Genomic DNA, 20,218 nt, shown 5'->3' on the forward strand with positions numbered 1-20,218 from the left:
AACTGTGTTTTGTCATACATTTGGTTCCAATCCTCTGACCCTGTGAAAGGGTCTAGTGTATGTAGTGTATGTATGTAGTGTAGTATAGTGACAAAACTGACAAAAGACGAAGTTGCACATTTGCCAAAAAAACATGATGAATACAACTTCAGAGAATACAAATTACATGCTTAATTATACGGTTATGAGGGGGTGTGACTGTAGTGTAGTGTAGTGTAGTGTAGTGCTGTAGTGTAGTGTAGTGTAGTGTAGCGTAGTGTAGCATAGCGTAGTGTAGTGTAGTATAGTGTAGTGTAGCGTAGTGTAGTGTAGTGTAGTGTGTGCAGTGTAGTGTAGTGTAGTGTAGTGTAGTATAGTGTAGTGTAGTGTAGTGTAGTGTAATGTAGTGTAGTGTAGTGTGTGTAGTGTAGTGTGTGTAGTGTAGTGTAGCGTAGTGTAGTGTAGTGCAGTGTAGTATAATGTAGTGTGTGTAGTGTAGTGTAGTATATGTAGTGTAGTGTGTGTGTAGTGTAGTATAGTGTAGTATAGTATAGTGTAGTATAGTGTAGTGTCATGTAGTGTAGTGTAGTGTAGTATATGTAGTGTAGTGTAGGTGTAGTGTAGTATAGTGTAGTGTAGTGTAGTGTAGTGTAGTGTAGTGCAGTGTAGTGCAGTGTAGTGTAGTGTAGTATATGTAGTGTAGTGTAGTGTGTGTAGTGTAGTGTGTTTTGACCTGTGTGGGCCCTGTAGCTGTAGTATAGTGTAGTGTAGTATAGTGTAGTTTATGTAGTGTAGTGTAGTGTAGTGTAGTGTAGTGTAGTGTAGTGTAGTGTAGTGTATGTAGTGTAGTGTGTTTTGACCTGTGTGGGCCCTGTAGATGTAGTGCAGTATAGTGTAGTGTCATGTAGTGTAGGGTAGTGTAGTTTTTTTACCTGTGTGGGTCCTGTAACTGCTGGTGGGGCCGTGGCTTCCTCCTCCTGGCATCATGTTCTTCATCCTGAGGGCCTCCTCTGGGTGGTTGAAGCGGAAAAAGGCGGACTGACCGAAGCACAGCATGCACCCTGTCACACAGACACAGGAGGTCAGCAGAGCTAGCATGCCATAGAGGACAATTTCATTGTGGATAGAGAATGGTAACTGTAAGATCTTTAAAGGTAAAGCACAAGGGAGAGTGTGGAAAACAAACTTGGGTAGCTTGAGCTCTCATTGGGGGAGCCAACCTGAATGGACTTCCATTACCACGGCGGGAGATAAGGAGTGACGTGCGCAGGTAAAGGGTACATGGAAACTGGCTTCAGTCAACACACGCGTGTTGTGAAAACACAAGCAGCAGATGCCCTTTTGTGGCTGTGCGTGGCTTGGCCGGCGTGTCTGATAACACCAATCTTGCTCACAGAGTCACTATTCACCGTGGCCGCTAATGAAATCTTTAGAATCTGGTCGCCCATGACACCGGGCGCCATAACTCAACACCTCTGACAGCCATCAAGACAAAGAGCTGCAGCGAGCGATACGTGCAGCAGGAAAAGGGACATCTTTAGAGCTGAAAGCTAACAGCTTAACACCCACTTGAACCATTTTCTCATTAGAAATCATTGATTAGGTGATACAAGGGCACCATCATTTTCTTGACCATTTCAGCTTCCTGGCTTTAATTACATGATTGAAACTAGGGGTAGAATTAAATGTCAGATACAGTGATTTCTTGCAGAGGTTTAAAGTAGACAGCCACTTTACTGCCACTTTTCAAGAACATGGGCTGTCTGTGTATAAAGAACCTTAATGTGTTCTTAGCTGACCAAATGCTGTGACCTGAACTATACTGACCTCCTATGTTTCCAAAACTAGATTGTATTCCAATACATTCATGAATAGTGATAACCTTATTATCTCAAACACACACACACACACACACACACACAAACAAGATGCCGCTCCTGCTGCCGCTGCTGGAGGAGGCATGATTGACCAGTGCTGGGTCAGTGGTGGCAGCCAGTGAGTTATGAGTCAGATCCATTTCATAATGAAAAGCTGGCCACAGCGTCTTCCATCAGAGGGCAGATAGGGAATGACAAGCAGAACACACGTCAAGCCACACAGTGAGGCAAGGCAAGCATGTCTCAGATGAGACCACACGTCTTCAGTACACACCACAGGCCCATGTGTTGGTCCAGTTAACAACATAATGACACACTGGTTGCCATAGACATAGATGAAACATCCTGTTATTCATTGCTTGTTGTGTCAAAGACAGAGAGCAAGGTGACAAATGCTCCCCTAAGTCCCCTTAGGCACTGATGTAATGGGTTTTTAGGGAATTGGGCAATCAAACTGTGCTGAAGTACAGGGAAAATGCATTTGTCATACTTCCGAAAGTAGTGCCTGTTTTGCTGATGCATGCAATAGGACTTAGTATAAGGAGAAGTGCACTACTAAGTATATCATGCAGTAGACTACTTTTAAATGAATATGTTCAACATCCAGTGTATTGTATTGCATAACAAACATCTCAAAGAGATAGTATTTTTAAACAGAGGATGACATATTGAGGACTTAGTCATATTTAACATCAATAACAGGAATTCTCTCTACAAAGTCTTCAAGCAAGAGAGGAGTGTAACTAATGGCGACAAACGATTCTGTGAAACATTATGAATCAACAATTCTGCTTATCTTTACGCGCGTAAATTGACGAATAGACATTTAAAAGTTATATCCTTAAAATGTGTCAATTTAAAAGACCCACGTCATAATAACTAAGAAGAAGGAAATAACACTTCAATATTTTAGCCTAGGCTAAATAATAACTAACATAATCTAATTGTAGGCCAATAGTGGACTGAAGCAACAGCAAATGTAATGTGAACTTACATATATCCACTTAATAGAAGGTACCCATTAGCGCTTCATTGCAAACGTCCTACTAGTCCGAGTTTGACTCTTTCTTCTCCTTGGTCGTGTGTGTTTGGTCGGAGCGATGAGGGCAGCGCTTGCTTGCGTGTGCCACCGATCAATTCCTTTGTGATGATAATTTCATCCACTTTTCTTCCTCCCGGGCTGCACATTGACTGTCTAGGCTAGTGGCACACAATAGGGGCGCAGATGTCCACCTGGCTAATTGTTATACAACGTCTTAAAAGGAGCGTTCACCCAGAAAAAATGTTTTAGCAATATCTCCACTACTAATTGTTAAGAAAATCAAAACAATTAATTCAATTGTACTTTCCAGAGAACAAACATCCAATCGTATGGCCACCTCGGAGCGTTGGCTTCCATCGGTGGTCAAAAAATACGCAACGCGACTCACGATAGTATTGATTCAAACAGCGACTCGACAGCACGCCGGACAGCTGTCCCTGCACCGGCTGTTTCCAGCAGGAGATATTCTGCAAGCCGTGGGAGGAGGGGGCGGGGCAGTCCACACTGACATTTTGAAACTGGGTTTAGTTAAGTGATATTTCATTTGTTTTCCTCCATCATTTGTTGCAGCTTACCCTTGAGAAGTCGAAGTGTAGACAGTCATAGCCTAGACAGTCAATGTGCAGCCCAGGGAGGAAGAAATGTCAATGAAGTTGAAGGGTTTGGCTTCTTAGTTTACTATGCTGAAATCGTTTAGTTTTCTGCATTTATAAATCTAACGAAACAGCCTAGACCCACATTGAACATAAAATTGTGTAAACTTATTTTTTACCAATCCTTTAATACAGCAGGCCTACCTTATGCCTCAGTCCAGAAATTATTGTCATTTATTAGGCTACATTACAGAATGCTCGCTGGATGTAACGGTCGTCAAGACTGAGAATGGCCACTTAACTGGCATGAGAAGGCACTAACTAAACTATAAGTGTGCCTTACTTTCATTGTTATGCAGTGTCTAAGCTAATGGCACTCCAAACTGGAGACCCTAAAATAGCCACAGAGAATGGAGCAAGGGCAAGTTCTTTCCCTTAGGGAAGTTCAAACAAATGTGCAAGGTTATCATGGCAACACAGTTCGACTTCACCTCCTGGTATTTGGGCACAAGTAATAAATGTCAGGCAGGCCAGTCCAAGCGAGCAGGCATACCTGCACAATAGACACAGGTCATGAAAACACAACTTGAGATCATGCTGACGTGAGAACGGGATACAGGCCTAATAATAAAGATTGTGCCAAGAATGACACTTAGATTATTACTCCTTTAACACAGCTAGGTATAAAGAGTTTTGGTCTAAAATGAACAGTCCAACGACTGAAAAAGGTAGTCTAAGATCCTGTTGTGAAAGTTTTATCTTTTTTTACTTTTGAGGGGGTTCTGACTCACTGAAATTCCTATTAGGCAGAACCTAGCCTATGTGTGTAGTTATAAAGACAGTGTCTGTGTTCTTTTGACAAATATCACATGAAAATAAGTGTAATATTAGAAGATGTACTAGTTGGCTCGAGAAATAAGCTTCAAAAGTGGCATATTGTTACATACTGCCTCTTCAAGGATCCATCTTTTACAGACAACAGTTGACATGGTTGACTGCTCCTTCAGTCTACAGCTCTACAGACCTGCACAGTGGACTGGAATTCCAGCCTTTGCCTGATTTGATTTTCTGCTTTGATTTCATCAATAATCTGCCCTGACAGCCTGGGCTGCTTTGTGCTGTGAGTCATGCCAGAGTCCATTTTACCCACACCAATGGAGAGATCAAATCATGTTATGTCTTTGTGAAGTCAAGTCTACCGTAAAGCTCAAAAGACCAGGTGGGCATAAGGGATGCTTTGTGTCAAAGAGATGAAGAATCACACTGCCCCCCAAGAGGCAGAATCAAAATGTCCTTTTTTGTACACTCTAAAAATGCATTGTAATTGCATGGTACTAGCATGGCTATATTCATTGAAATCCTTTGTATATACTGTATGGGCAGCTTTAGAGTTTAAAACAACACAGTCACTTTCTCATGTGGATTTGGAAGTGCAGTACTATGGTCTATGTACCTTGTGAAAGTCTCATGGGTTTGGTGATATGTAGGCCATCCATGGAGCACAGGTTTCCACAGGGGTATAACATGATGATGCCTCCCTTGTTCTCAATGTAGCAGTGCTGGGCTGCCACACCAGGGCCCTGAATGTTGATGTCAGTGTTCCCATGTCCAAGTGTGGTCTTTCCTGTCAAACACACACACAGTTTATAGTTCATTGTACATTCTTAGAACCAGTAAGTCATTTCTAAAATATTTGTTTAGCTCTGTTTAGCTTCCATCATAAAAAAAACAATATGGTAGCCTACATACAAAGCACAGCCATCTCTTCTTCATCATAACTATGTGGATACAGAATGCCAGAATGTCAATCTGTGATAGAGTCCTTTCTTTCAGTTCCATGTGACTGGGTGAGTGCCGAGATGTTCCCGCTCCCTTTCCTGACTTTTTTACACACTCTAGTCTCTCTCAGCGTCTGGCGTACTGCACAGACTGACAGATGGGAATAAAGGAGTAATAACTCAAGTCTTTTGTGAGAGAGGACAGTGGCGCCGGGTGAGCCTTGTGGCAGTGACACACACACACACACACACACACACAGAGACAGAGACGCACAAAACATACAGACACACACATATTGAGGTCAGGGTCAGGTCGTGGTCTGTTGGATGCCTGTTTCACAAGGAAAGGTCTCTGTCTGTTTTACTCTGCAGTTGGTTCCAATATACAAACTGAAATTTGTTGGTAAATAATAAATGGCCTTATTATTGAGATGTCTGAAAATGGTAACTGCACTACTTTTTGCTCACTCTTTAAACAACAATGTGACAAATACATAAATGCAACTGGCATCAAAACATACAGCAAATCACAGCCTGAACATAATACAACTGATCTCTCAACTAATTCTGTTCCCCTAGCATAGACTAAATCTATTTTTAGCAAACAATTTGGCCTTCTCTTTCAAAATGCCATGATGCTACAAATTATGTGGACACAATTATGACATTGCTGGTGAGGTTCTTTAGTCAGTCCCCTTTTTATGGAAATCCATGCTACCCACAGTCACAATGGTTTACAGTTTCAGTTCTCAAAACCTCAGCACAATAAAAACATCTCAAATAGTGTCTGATATGTAGCTGAACTCAATTAGAGGGAAACCATTTAAAACCCATCAATTAGAGCTATACACACAGACCACGCAGTGCCCAAAAGTATACTCAGTTCAAACACAAAGCCTTGGCTTGAGGAGCTAATTATTGGCAGTACTATGGGCCTATATATAGCACCCAAACTCCTCTCTAGGGCTTCACAGTGATGGAATGAGGGAAGAGCTTCCTCTGAGACGCTCTATGAGAGATAACTGCATGCCTCTCTTCTACTGTGAGGGGAGAAAAGTCCTCTGTTTGTCATTCTCTGTATGATGAGATACTGCCATCCAGGCCACAGACACAAGGCAGGTACCTCCCGCAACGCCACTTTCATTAACCCGCAACCACCTCGCCCCCAGTTAGGGATGGCATCCATTTCATCTACCACTTGGCCTTGTGTCAAAACAAACATAAATGGATGATGTTATCTCCATGGATACCGGCCAGATGCTGATTCAATAACAACGGCTGTAAATGGTGCAGTCATGAGTTTATCCCAACATGTCCTTCACAGAGAGGCAGCACACAAAGGTCATGGCCACAAGAAGAGAGAGTTGTCTCTGATACCCCATTAGAATCAATGTAATAATTTAATTAGGCTGCCAAGATGCTGTAAAGAATTACTGTATTGGAACCACAGGCACTCACCCTCTGACAGAGGAAGCAACGTGATGGCCGTGCTCAGACGGCCACTCCCCAAGCTGACCAGATGGGGACGATCTGCCTGGACCTTTAACGTCTTCCCCGTCTCTATCAGGTCCAGAGGAGTTCCCTGCAACATCCAAACACAAAACAATTAGCAATGGCATGACAGCCACAGCAATGAGATGAGAAAAAAAAAAAGGTTAACAGTCAGAAAATATTTCTTTACTTTTCGCAGATACATGTCACTATAGAACCATATTCTTAATGTGTTCTTACAGTGACGGTCTCCTGAGAGTGCCACTGTATCCGTTTCAAGAGCCTACGCTCTGCTCTAGGCCTATATCATTCATAGTATAAATTACATTCATCATATGCCATCAGATCCCATTCAAACAGGTTTGCTCTTAGCAGATAGCTGCCGATAGCCTTCCAAACAGGATTACAGGCTGCCAGTTAGGACTGAGCGGTAAAGTAGGAGCAGTCTGAGAGGCTGAATAGGTTTAGCCTTATCAGGTACCGCACGAGAGAGCCAAGAGGCTAAAAGGATTTGGCTAAGGGGATAACACCCGCAGACAGAGCTGGTGAACAGAATAAGGTCAAAGTGTATCAAAGTCACTTGGCCCTCAACACAGACTTCAAGTTAGTGGGACACACAAAACAAAGTGTGTGTGTATCTCCCCTACTACTAAGATGCACTGCCGCTTGTTTGTCATTTTAAGCCACAACTATCTGTTGTTTATGTTTGTATTGTTTAGTTCAACTAATACAATCCTAATAACATACCAGTATTTTAAACCATAGCTCTTCCATCTTATGTTGCGATTTGTTGTGACCAGTCTCCCACAGAACTGCACTGTTACCAGTTCTGCTATTATCGGTTAATTCTTAATATTTTTATTTAACAAAAAAGTAAACAAAAAGTAATGATGGAAGTGCTTCGAAAAATGCTTCAAATGCATATCCCTTCATCCCTTTCATATCTGGCCACCTCCCCCTCTCTTAAAACCACTTAAAGATTCCCTAACCGCCTGACTGCATTCTCACCATCTTTCCATTCTGGTTTATCATTTGCACTCAGTCCTGCAACTGTATTTGCTTTACTTTATTTCCATCCAAAGTTGCTTAAGTATTGTTTTCCTATGCTTTCCTAAGAAACCCAGCTGTCATTTTTCAATTCCACCATTTTCAATAATTTGTTATTTTAATATGTAACTTTTGTTCTTTCAATTTTCCTCATTTCGATTTTACATGATCTTGTGTGACATGTCTCTCAAGGATTGCCTGTTCCCCTAATTTAATGTTTTATATACTTTCAACCATTTAATCTTCCAGCTAAGCTAAAATAAACATTCTGTTGAAAGTAATCTATTTTCCAGTTCCATTGAAAATCACTTTTTTTTATTGATATCCATAACCTATGAACTATAAACCTTTCAATACAGAAGGTGAGAATCTACTGTGACTGATTAATAATGAATGCTTTCTGGTCTCCAACACACGTGTGTGGATGCATGTGTGCTTTGTGTTGTGTTACGTGCTCTCCTGTGGAGATGCTGCCATAAATGCAGTTTAGTTGCCTTGGGGCATTTTTTGTGAATCGTGTCTGCACACTCAGCACTCTAATAACGATAAAAATTTCCCACCACAAAATTATTATGTACACGAATCCTTCTTGTGAAACGCTTCAGAGGAGGGATATTCATGCAGATTTGTTCCACTAATGGTTTTTCCCTGGATAGGTTTTCCAGTGATCTACCACAGTCTTGGCCTTCAAAGACCCTTTGGGTATGTGGGTGAACTCGATAGCATCAGCTGAGGTTGACTTGTTGAGAGATTGTTTACTCGAGAGAAAGACGGTTGACTTGACAAAGAGTCGAGAGTTCTAAACATCAACCATTGAATACACTGCATATAATTCTAGCACATATTCTGCGGGAACCCACTTCAAGAGCAAATTACATTTCTCATCGCTGCTTTTGTTATTTCAAACACCATTTATGTTCTTACTATGAATTTTATTTTAAGTTAATCACTATCATTACTTGGGGAAGTTTAATACAATGATTGATGGAGCTCTTTTTTAAATTCCCAATGAAGCCTAAAGTCAACTGTGAGATGACTCTGGCAGCATTAAGTACAGTGCAGATCCAAATGAAAGAGAATGGAATGCTGGCCGAGGTCCACCCACAGCAGCAGTGAGCTGTTATGTTCTGTCTCACCTGCAGCACCTGGTGCGTCTGTCTGCCATGTTCCGGCACATTCCTGTTCAGGCTGTCCATGATGTCTTGATGGTTGTCAGTCACTTCATCAATCATATGGGGGTCCTGTAAAAACACCCAACAAACAGCGGGGGAGATGAGCACTCGCAGGAAACACATAAACAGTGAGGAAGGAAGTCCATCATCTGTGTGTAAAAGTACACAGCACATGGAGCAACGCACACTTCAAAGTGGAACTTCAAAGGTTCAACCGTGTGAGTAATCACAACGCAATTCTAAAATACCTGGTAACGTCCTACCTGGGCAATAAAAGACAGGGGGAAGGGAGGTTTAAGACAGAGACACTATGTGCGCTGAAACCATGACAGGCACCTGAGACAGAGGACAATGAAGCGATATGACACATAGCCTGATAAGTTCTTTCTCTCTCTCTCTTTCTCTCTCTCTCTCCTCCTTTTATTACCCACCCCTCTGTCACACTTTTATACACACATACACCCACACACACGTCCCTAGACACACACACACGTCAATATGACTCACAAGCAGATACTCGAGGGCCACACAGATGTGGCTGATTATTTACACTGGACCCTGGCTCACAACAGCAAAGGTGGGTGAGCAGGAAAGGAGATTGGCCCCCGGACATAACACCTCCGTAGACACAGCAGCGCTGATGAATCATGTCCGTCCGAATCGGAAAGCCCCCTCCAGTACCCCAGCGCTGTCTGACAACGTGGGCTCAAAACAGAGGAAAGTACCAGACTACACTCGAGGGATCCCGAACAGCTAGCAGAGGCATGTTTGTGCCTGTGTGGAGCAATTACAGGCAAAGCCTTTTTTTTAATGCTAGCCAGTCTCTTGCTAACTGGTGTGGATAAAGTCTGTGTAGTCTACAAACAACTCTTTTGTACACAACAATGTTGGCCATGTGAAAATAAACAATTCGGAATGAATGTGAGAGAAATAACCACAAATGTCTCCTATATCTATGTCACATCCATAACTGTCAACAGCACTTCCATGCCACGTCAGTTCAATATGTTTCCTCAACATAAAACAATTGAACGAGATACAGGCAACCTTTCAAAGATATACATGAATGATATTACCTTATTTTTCCAGTTGTCCATGGTATTCACTGCATCCATGACAAAAGCCTAACAAGAAAAGTCAAGAAACAACGCTGGTCTTTCAGGCAAACAGCTGTGAGAGAAGTGACATGCCCCATCAGCTAAAGCCAATGGTATGCCAAGATTTGCTCATGAGAGCAAGCAAAGACAGGTTGATTGCATGAATATAAATGGAAATACAAAGCTGAGGAAGGATATGGCACCATGTGTAGCCCACAGCTATGTAGAGCTTTTTATATCCCAATTCTCTCTCATTCTGTAATGCCTCTCTGCTTCACTCTCTATCTCTCTCTCGCCATAATGACTTCATCTGAGCAAAGGCAGCTGGGTAATGCCACATGGTTCAACCTGACAATTACACCCACTGTTTGAGTGTCCCCGGGAACAGAGTAGCCCTGTGTGTGTTACTGCAGAGGCCAGAGAGGATGTTCTCACTCACCACGACCAGAGCAGGGGATGGTGCAGTGGCAGGGAAGAGACAGATTTCCGTGGAGAAATGGGTCAAATGCTATGTCTTTTAACAGACAGAGAAACTCACTTACAAATACTTGAAACTCACTTATAAACACATTCATAAATACACACAGGCATTTGCATACATGCAGATATACAGACACACAGACACAGACACAGACACAGACACAGACACACACATAAACACACACACACACACACACACACACACACACACACACACACACACACACACACACACACACACACACACACACACACACACAGTTACAGCCAAACACAGGCTAGACCACAGATCTCCAGGGTTATCTCAGTCAGGCGTCCATGCTGGTAATCTAACAGACCCACGCAACAGAAAAAAACAACCCAGAGAGAACACAGTGGTGTGGAATACCTCTCGCTCCCCCCACACACACCCTCCCTCCACACCCCCCCACCACCACCCTCTCAGAGACACACACAGAAGGGCTTCACACACCCCTCAGAGCCTTGTGTGTACACACCCGTACTGGGAGCGAGGTCTCTCTTTGCTGGTAAAGTGGAGGGCATGCCTTCGAAACGTGTCATTAAAGCCTCGCAATTATGCCCCGGCTCCTGCCACCAGTAGCAGAAAATAGCCGTGGCCGGCCGCAGAGTCGGCTGGAGGGAGTTCCGCTCGTCGGGGATAAATGATACCCGTTGGGCTCGCCGGAGAGCAAACGTCAGGCCGCGGAGAGAACCGCACGGGGGGAAAATATAGCATTGAGGCTCAAACTAAGCCAGGCACACCAAGCTCTCTGGAATATGAAGACGCTCAACGGCAGCGAGGCTCTCTTGTTTTGATAGTTTACTTTCTTTCAGTAAGCTTTGAGATCCTGAGAACTTGCATCAATCAGTAAACAGTGAAAGGATGTTGTCTTGAAAGACTGAGGTCAACTAGGCTGGACAACTGTTCAGTTATAAGTGACTTCACACACACAAGTTTGGCCAACACTCCATGCTACTACAGTAAATGACAACCATGCAGGCCAACCTGCCAATCAAAGCCAACTGACTTATAGGCAATGCGGAGAATGAACCTTTGAACTGTACTAAGTGAGTAAAATAAATCTGACCGAGAAGAAAACATGGCTGCCACTCACCATGTCCTCTGTGCAGCCCCGAGCTCTGCTCTTTTCTCTGCTACAATCTGTTGGCTTCCCACAAGCTCCTGTGTACAGTAAACAACTCTGGACGTTTGTTTGTCATGGCTGTATGTTCCCCTCTCTGCCCTCTCTCTCCCTCACTGGGAATTCATAAGCCGGAACGTGCAGAGTTTCTGTTGCAACAGGCAGAGAGAGAGGGAGAGAGAGAGAGAGAGAGGGAGAGCCTAACGAAGAGAACTACACAGTCAGGGGGGTCCCCACAAAAATAGGTCTAAGAGCGGGTCAGAGGTGTAACTGCTGTGCGCCATCTTGAGGTCTCCTTTTCAAAGTGTCTTGCCGTCCTTCAAGTCACAGGAGGCTAAAATTAGGATTTAAAGCCTTATCGTCAAAACATCTGCAGTAAATATTCACCATGCCAAGGGCAAGTCATTTCAAAGGGGCCCATGAACTGTCCGCTCCTTCTGGGTGTCCGACAGATGAGAATGGCATGTAAGGATTAGAAGAGTGGAATCAGTATTGACAACACAGGGAATGGAAAGGATTTCTGGAGACCAAGTTAGTCAATAAACCTAAGGAGGCTTCCAAGGCTGGAACTTGCCAACTGAACAGCAACACGAGCACTGGCAGATACAAATGACATTGTTGTTATTCAAGAGTGGAATCTGCATTGACAAAGAAGAGAATAGAAATGGTTTCTGAAGACTAGAGTTGTTCACTCTAAACCTAAGGAGCTTTCAAGGCTGGAACTTTGCATTTGCACAAGCCAACTGAACAGCAACAAAAGCACTGGTAGATACAAATTACATTGTTGACAAAGACTCCTGAACTTGAAAATCCCCTGGATGAAGCCATTAAAAGCAAAAAACTCTTTAACGAAAAACAGGTTGAAAGGGGAAGCTGTGCTGAGAACCATATGGGGTTTCAAGATGATGGAACGATCTCCAAGGATTTGACAAGAAAAGAAGGATCATTTCATGCATTTTTCCGTGGTTTATGCCAGTGGAAGGGAATGCACATTTCTGAGAATCCAAACAAATAAAAAACTAAGTACAAACAAAGTCACAGGAACCAAGCAACCAGATGGAGGTTCTACGGGTCCTCCAGTGAGGCCTACAGAGCAGGGGCGTTTCCTGTGCGCTGACCCTGGGAAAGAGCACCCTCTTGGGGGGAGCGGGGAGGGACTTGAAACACAGCTGTCCGCCCACAAACTTGGGAAGACCTCCTCTCATCTTCAATCCAAAAACTCTCTTAGTGACATGCTCAAGCAAAACAACGCAGTGGTCTGAAGATAAATCCCCATCACTTCCATTTGCCAGCACACTATCCTCACTAACCGTCACAGTCTGAACACTTTTCAGCAAATTAGTCTGTGATGTTGACCTCTACGATAAGGGTGATACTTTATGGAAAAGACAGCACAGCTTGATACTGTGTGAGCGACATGGTAATGATGATGATACAGCTATTGTTGAGCGACAGGCAGGTTTAGTGGCCTCCCCATGAGTGGAAAAGCTGGTCAGTCCACCAATAATCATGTAAGAATGTGAAGAGTGTAGCGCTGGCTCACTATTGTGGAATTAAAACCGCACAGTGCTAATAACTGGCTCTCCAGAACGAGAGAGGCTTAGAGGTGGCAGGCACGGAGTCAGCTGCCATTTCCCAGGTTTCTCAGCATGTCTCCTGATACAGGCTGTCGCTTGGACGAGACTTAACACAGAGCGAGGAGATTGGGGGTGGAGTGGGGGTATCCCAGTGAGATTACGACTTTCCACATGGACTCTCTCTCTCTCTTGTCCGCCTGTGGCACGTCTGCAGTCCAATACACCGCCTCTCCCCAGGAGCCGAGTGAGTCAGTCTTTCTGCGCTCTCTCTCTCTCTCTCTCTCTGGATTACGTTTGACCACCTCTCTCTCTCTCTCACTCTCTCTCTCACACACTCACACTACTCATCTGTTTTCCTACTCTCTCACTCTTGCTCTAACTCTCACTGAGAGAGTGTTTTAATTCAACTAGATTGGTATGAAGACACCAAAAGAAGCTGAAAACACACACACACACACACACACACACACACACACACACACACACACACACACACACACACACACACACACACACACACACACACCCACACACCCACACCCACACACTGAACAAATTTGGCAATGAAAAGTCTTTGCAGGAGGGATACACTCCTAGGCTAAACTTGAACCTAGAATTCCTTTGTGCACCTGCACCTGCTCTGAAAACACACAGTCACGCGCGCACACACACACACAGCAAGTCCGTGAGTGACAAAGAGAGTGAGTGAGAGAGAGAGGGCAGTGTTAGAGCAGTACAGTGGTCTCATTCATGTCCAGCAGTTCAGCTGATTCCAGATAGGTCGCATTCACAGGGCTTAGCCGGGCTTTGCAGCTCTGCTGTCCACACTACCTCATCATAACAACTGGGATGACCAAGACGGTTAAAAATAAGAGAAATGGTAACGTCTGCCTGACTTGCAGTCTCAGCAGAGAGCCTAGTCCAAGATGTCTGGACTCTAATAGACGGACTGGCTGAGAGGTGCTGGATGCTGCACAACCTCCTGTCCTGAGCGCTGCTTCTAATTAGACTGGGAGAGATTTGAGATGTCTCCTGATATACGACTCCAATCTGGTGCAACATCTGCGCTCACATCCAGGATCTGCCCAGCGGGAAAAAAGATGATAATTCTTTTTTTTTTTTTTTTACATATTCTGGCTGCTGGAGGGATGATACATTCTTAAATGAGCAGCAGTAAATTGTAAGATTTAGAAACAAGTCAGGAGGAAATATTTATATGGAATATAATACCTGTGTATACTAATTGAATTGTTAATCAGTTTCTAATCAGACAAATACAGTAAAACTTTCATACACAGAATATTTACTTGTTTGCTCCTCATAATCCAATGGTTGAATACCTTCAGTACTCATTCAGAAAAGTCTCTCCTCAAATGACACAATTTATGAAAGAAATGTGTATATTAGTATATATAAGTATTATTCTAAACATTGTTTGTGAGAGAAATGTAATTCAAGCTTCAACTACAGCAAGACAAGAATGCAGCATTTCAGCAAATCACCGCCTTCTGCCTTAGTGGCGTGACCACAGAATAGCAGTCTAGAACAAAATCCTCCACCAGAAAAAAAATGTGCGGAATGAGTGCCTGTGTCACCAAATCCTCTCTGGCTCTCTCATTCACCTGTTCTCTCTGGGCGTTAACGTCTCCTTTCTTCTCGCCCCACTCTGACCCTCACTCTCTGTTCTCTGCCCGGCCGCCTCCTGCAACGTGAGCCCAGGTCAGGTGCACTGGAGGTGTACACAGAACCAGGCGTCCCACACTAACCAGCACGCAATGGCCAAAAAGCATTCAGAAGCTCTAACACACACACACACACACACACGCACGCACGCACACACACACACACACACACACACACACACACACACACACACACACACACACACACACACACACACACACACACACACACACACACACACACACACACACACACACACACCATCCCCCTCTCTCTCTCTCTCTCTTCGCCATTCCTTCATTCCTTTTCCACTCACTCTCTGTCACACACACACACACACACACTCTCTCTCTTACCCACGCACATAAACACGCAACAGTCGCCTGCAAGTGCACACACACACAAACACACAAATAAACTATTGTATCATAGCACAGGAAAAACAATAATTCATTATACAGCTCAAAGCTGGTCTACATTAACTGAGTGCTTATGTGGTTCATAAGAACTCTGATCTCCTGTGTATGAAAGCATCCATTCACAACACCAGCTCTGTGTGTGTGTGTGTGTGTGTGTGTGTGTGTGTGTGTGTGTGTGTGTGTGTTCGGTCCACCATCGACCCATGCCTTCTGCTGCTGCTCTATCCAAATCCCCCAGCCCGGGACCAAATCATTTTCACCCCTCACATCCTGTTCCCTTCAAAGGAGCTTAGTGGCGGCGTGGAACTTGGCTTATCAATGTTCAACATGTGTGTCACCTCGGCTGACTGTCTCTCTGTCAGTGGTCAGTGACGGGCGAGCGTGTCTGGGCCATGTCATGCTATGACAGGGCCGTCCGCGCTGCTGTGTTTTACTCACAGTCTCCACGGGAACACATCGCTTCCTGGGATTAGACCATTAACATATTTTTCAAATGAAATCTGATGGAGGCAAAGCTGTTCATATGCTCTCTCTCTCTCTCTCTCTCTCTCTCTCTCTCTCTCTCTCTCGGGAACCTATAGATAAGTGTGTCAGTGGCCCAATCCACTGATGAGACCTACTGCACGTCATTATGGGCAGAGTACAGCAAGTGTGCAGCTCACTCTAGTACTGAGACCTCCTGATACACACTCCACACACACACACACACACACAGAGAGAGAGAGAGAGAGAGAGAGAGAGAGAGAGAGAGAGAGATCTGCAGCGCTGTCTCCACAGGGACAATAACTCTTTTGTGGACGCTGAGGTCAGGACATACTTCCCAGGCTGCTCTGGCCTCAGAGGTCCAGTGTAGTCCAGTTCTCCCTGACGCTGCCAGCAGGGAAAATATGTGTCACTCAACCCTCTGTGTCATTTCTCATTTGACGGGAGGCAATTCAAGTGGATTTGATATATAAATATATAAACTAGGGCTGTCAAAATAACTGATTAATTTCGATTAATTAATTTGAGAAAAAATAACTGATTCAAAAAATTAGTGCAGATTAATTGATTCCGTATGACCTTTGACCCCGAGCCATTCTAGTCAGTAAAAATTAGACTGTAAAATGAAGGAGAGAGAAGAAAACGTGCTGCCTGGATCATTGATTGGAACATTTACTTTTAAAAAATGGCCTGGTGGTGATCAGATTCCAAAAATAATTCAGTGGAAATGCATGGATTCCAGTTGCTGCTACTGGAAGAAACTGGAATCCATGCATTTCCACTGAATTATTTTTGGAATCTGATCCCTTATCATACCTGTTCATTCTTACTCGTTGCTTTCGACTTATCGTGACTAAATTCAAGATGGCTGCAAGCGCTAAACTTCGTGAAGATACTGTCTGTATAAATCGTCTTGTAAGTAAACTACCAGTGCTTTTTTCAAAGTTCTCAATGTCTCGTACAAATGAAGTGTGGAGATACATTGAGCCTCGTAAATGGGTGTAAAACAGTGATTTATTTGCATGGCTAGCCCGATGCCGAAGCACCACTATTGAAAAAGCTGTTGGTAGCATCGGCTAACTAGTGCCAGATTTTGGAGTGCAGGGGACAAGCCGAGATGGGCTATGAGACATACGTTCACACTCGGTATCATGTTTCAATACACTTTAGGTCAATATCACACCGGAATTCTCCTTTAAGTGTTTGACAACAGTTGATTTTTACTTTCTTGAACAAGAGGACCTTCAGCTAGTTGCATACTTTGAATATTGCATAGTCCACAGGTGCATTTTGGCCACATAATGATATAAACTACGCCATGATACAAACTATGACATATGCTAAAACAAACACACACACACACACACACACACACACACACACACACACACACACACACGCACACACACACGCACACACGCACAAACACACACGCACAAACACACGCGCGCGCACACACACACACACACACACACACACACACACACACACACACACACACACACACACACACACACACACACACACAGCGAAAAACCAACACAAACCTGCCCAGGTTTCAGACTTCTGTCATGGATGCTAGCGATGTGAGCTGATCCTCTCAGATCCTGTCAGAGTTCCCCATACTAGGAGGTGAAGAGCACAAATCCCAGGCTGAAGAGCAGATGAAATCCAGTGGAAAGTGGCCCTAATGCCAGCACAGCACAAGCCCCCTTCCTTCTGTCTCTCTCCCTACTGTTCCTCCAGCACACGTACTGTACACTGTACTTGAGAACAGTGATGAGGACCAGCCACTGTGGACTGCTGATGGGACACAGCCTTCTCCGGTCCCCCCCCCTTCGTACTTTACCTCCGCCCACTCTCCCTGTCTCCCTCGCTCTCCCTCCTCTCTCTCTCTCTCTCTCTCTCCTCTCTCTTTCTCCAGTCTTCTCTCTGTCTTTTTAAAAGTATGTACTGGCTTCTTCCTTTTTTTTATAATTGTAACCACTGACTATTTCACCATGCTCTCTCTATCTCTTTCTCTCTCTCTTTCTCTTCCTCCCTCTCTGCTCTGACCCACTCAGCTTTTCCAGTCTCCCTCACTGACACGCACACATACACACACACATGCACACACACACACACACACACGCACACATGCACACACACACACTCTGGGCAGTCACAAGGCAGTCTTTTATGCAGAGACTAAAGAGGTCTTCACTTGTTCAGACTCTGGAAGAGAACACCCAGCCAGTGCCAGAAAGAGGTAGCTGAAGAAAAGTTTTTTTTCTGCCTTTCCCAGGTGTTGAGAACCTTTCAGGGGACACCCACTAGTGGCCATCTAGAGGACTTTCCCCTGCTTCGCTGCAGGTCCAATTTAAAGTTTTGTAAGGACAGTGCCAGCTCACCATTTTTTCCCCCAGATATATTTCAAACCCGCTGTGTTTCAGCGCATGGACAGACACATTTGAAATACACATCATGGTAAGCCACTGTAGAGGTAACACTAAACACCAGATTATATTCAATTACGTTAAAAATGGTCAATAAAAAAGAGGGAGAGAGGGTTGGCCCCAGCCAAAGAGCACTATGAAACAACTTTTTTTCCGTCCGTGAGGGAAATGAATGACTGCTGTTGCTTTTGGATGGGTAGCCTCGGCTGCCTGTAATGGATTCAATCTGGCCTGGGCTTGGTGCTCTTTCCGAATGTGTCACGCTGCTTTTGCCACGTATAAAATGCCCCAAACAGACCCAAACAAAAATGCCGGCACACCCCTTTTGCCGAGTGAGTTATGGGATATTCCACCCACTGCTGTCTGCAGTGCACAGTGCGTGGGATGTACTAAGTGGTCAACTTTGGTGGGAATCAGCTGGAACAAAATACTCAACTGTGGCAACAACAACCAACCAGCATTCATTGTTGTAATATCAAACAAGACTAGAGCAACAGCTGCAAAGATCTACTGCTAACACTGTTACACGTACTACTGTATGCTGCCAACCAGACCTGGGTTATGGAACTGAACTCACAGAGGCTGGTCCACTAAACATGTTCAGAGCCACCAAAGCACCAAAGGCCAGTCAGAATGTACAGGCGTACTGTTAAATAATGTTCCTTACTAGAACTAAATAACATGAATTCTAGCCTAGGCCTACATCAGATGCCTGAGGAGGGGACCTAAATGCAGTGTCAATGCGGAAAATAAAAAACAAAAAATACTGTTGAACACAGTCATGATGCACAGGTTGTAAACAGAGTTTCAAATATTGCTGTTTAACACAGTCATGATGCACAGGTTGTAGCCTTGAACAGACCAAGTGTCTGAAGCTCAGAATCAGATCTCTGAACACCCCGACTGAAGCTGCTACTCAGCCTCCTCCAGCTGTGCGAACGCACAGAGGCATTCTCCTAATGAAAGGACAAGCTAAGAGGCTAAGCAGGCTAGGATCCTGCTTTCATCTTGTGGAGAAGCCATTTAACCTGGGGCGTATTAATTTCAACCTGCCAGCTCGCTCGCTCTCGCCCAGCGTGAAGGGAATAAAAGAGTGAAGGCTCTCGTTAAAAAACATGAAAGAAAGGTACATGCAAGGGGAAATGATTGTCTGAGGTGGCAGGAATTTTCTTACAGGTCGGAGCTGGACCTAATTGGCACCACACAGCATGGTGCTGTAAGGGAAGGAAAGCAATGGCAGTGTGTGTAAATTAAATCAAACCTAAATGTTTAATTCAAATGTGTATTAAATAATTACACATTACATTAGATAAGACACATAGTCTATGCCCTTTAGCGTTTAGATTGTCCCTCGTAGCTTAGAATAAGGTTTTTTTTAAATAAATGAAGGGGATGCATGGAGAGGAGTATTCCAATGTTCCAATGAAGACCTCTACTGGCCAACTTTAAAATAGCTTTCAAATTGTTATCTGACAATAACAGGGTGTTTGTCCCTATCACAACTTAGAGAGGATATTGGACTCTTGAACTATTTAATGTATGGAGATTTCTTACTGTGCTATCCTACTATTTACGAGGGACATTTTTCATGGGATACCAAGAAACATTTTGAAGACTGACAAGCCACACAGCAGGCGACTTTCAGAAATGATTACAGGCATCAGATTATTGATTTTTGTTTGAAGAGTAATTCCTCCTTTCTGACTATATGAGACAGAGGGAGAGAGAGAGAGAGAGAGAGAGAGAGAGAGAGAGAGTTAGTTCATACCGGCTTGTGAATGGGCTCTTTATGACAGGCTGGGGACTTCTACCAACAGACTACTCAGACCAGTGCCTGTGCAAATATTCTCCACCTCAGTTGAAGGGAGACTTTTTAAAATAAATTGCGCTACATACCTCCAGTATCCACTAATAATACAAGTA

General features: G+C 44.0%; 1 protein-coding gene across 8 annotated transcripts in view; it reads right to left on the reverse strand.

Annotated features, from left to right (window-relative positions):
* The window catches only part of phldb1a (pleckstrin homology-like domain, family B, member 1a), a 43,776-nt gene that overhangs the window by 23,245 nt on the left and 313 nt on the right, over positions 1–20,218 (reverse strand). For 3 of the 8 annotated variants that reach the window (XM_048267251.1, XM_048267258.1, XM_048267240.1), the window contains exons 1-5: positions 10,056–10,329; positions 8,944–9,048; positions 6,728–6,851; positions 4,945–5,115; positions 912–1,040 (exon numbers count right to left, since the gene is read on the reverse strand). In XM_048267251.1, coding sequence (XP_048123208.1) covers positions 912–1,040; positions 4,945–5,115; positions 6,728–6,851; positions 8,944–9,048; positions 10,056–10,094 — 568 coding nt within the window. In that variant the 5' untranslated portion in view covers positions 10,095–10,329. Of the gene's footprint in view, positions 1–911; positions 1,041–2,850; positions 3,362–4,944; positions 5,116–6,727; positions 6,852–8,943; positions 9,049–10,055; positions 10,330–11,671; positions 11,792–17,407; positions 17,640–20,218 lie in introns of those variants that run through there. The other 5 variants (XM_048267244.1, XM_048267242.1, XM_048267266.1 and 2 more) reach the window with 5 other exon arrangements.

Source organism: Alosa alosa, chromosome 2 (genome assembly GCF_017589495.1).
Source record: "Alosa alosa isolate M-15738 ecotype Scorff River chromosome 2, AALO_Geno_1.1, whole genome shotgun sequence".
Classification (NCBI taxonomy): domain Eukaryota; kingdom Metazoa; phylum Chordata; class Actinopteri; order Clupeiformes; family Clupeidae; genus Alosa; species Alosa alosa.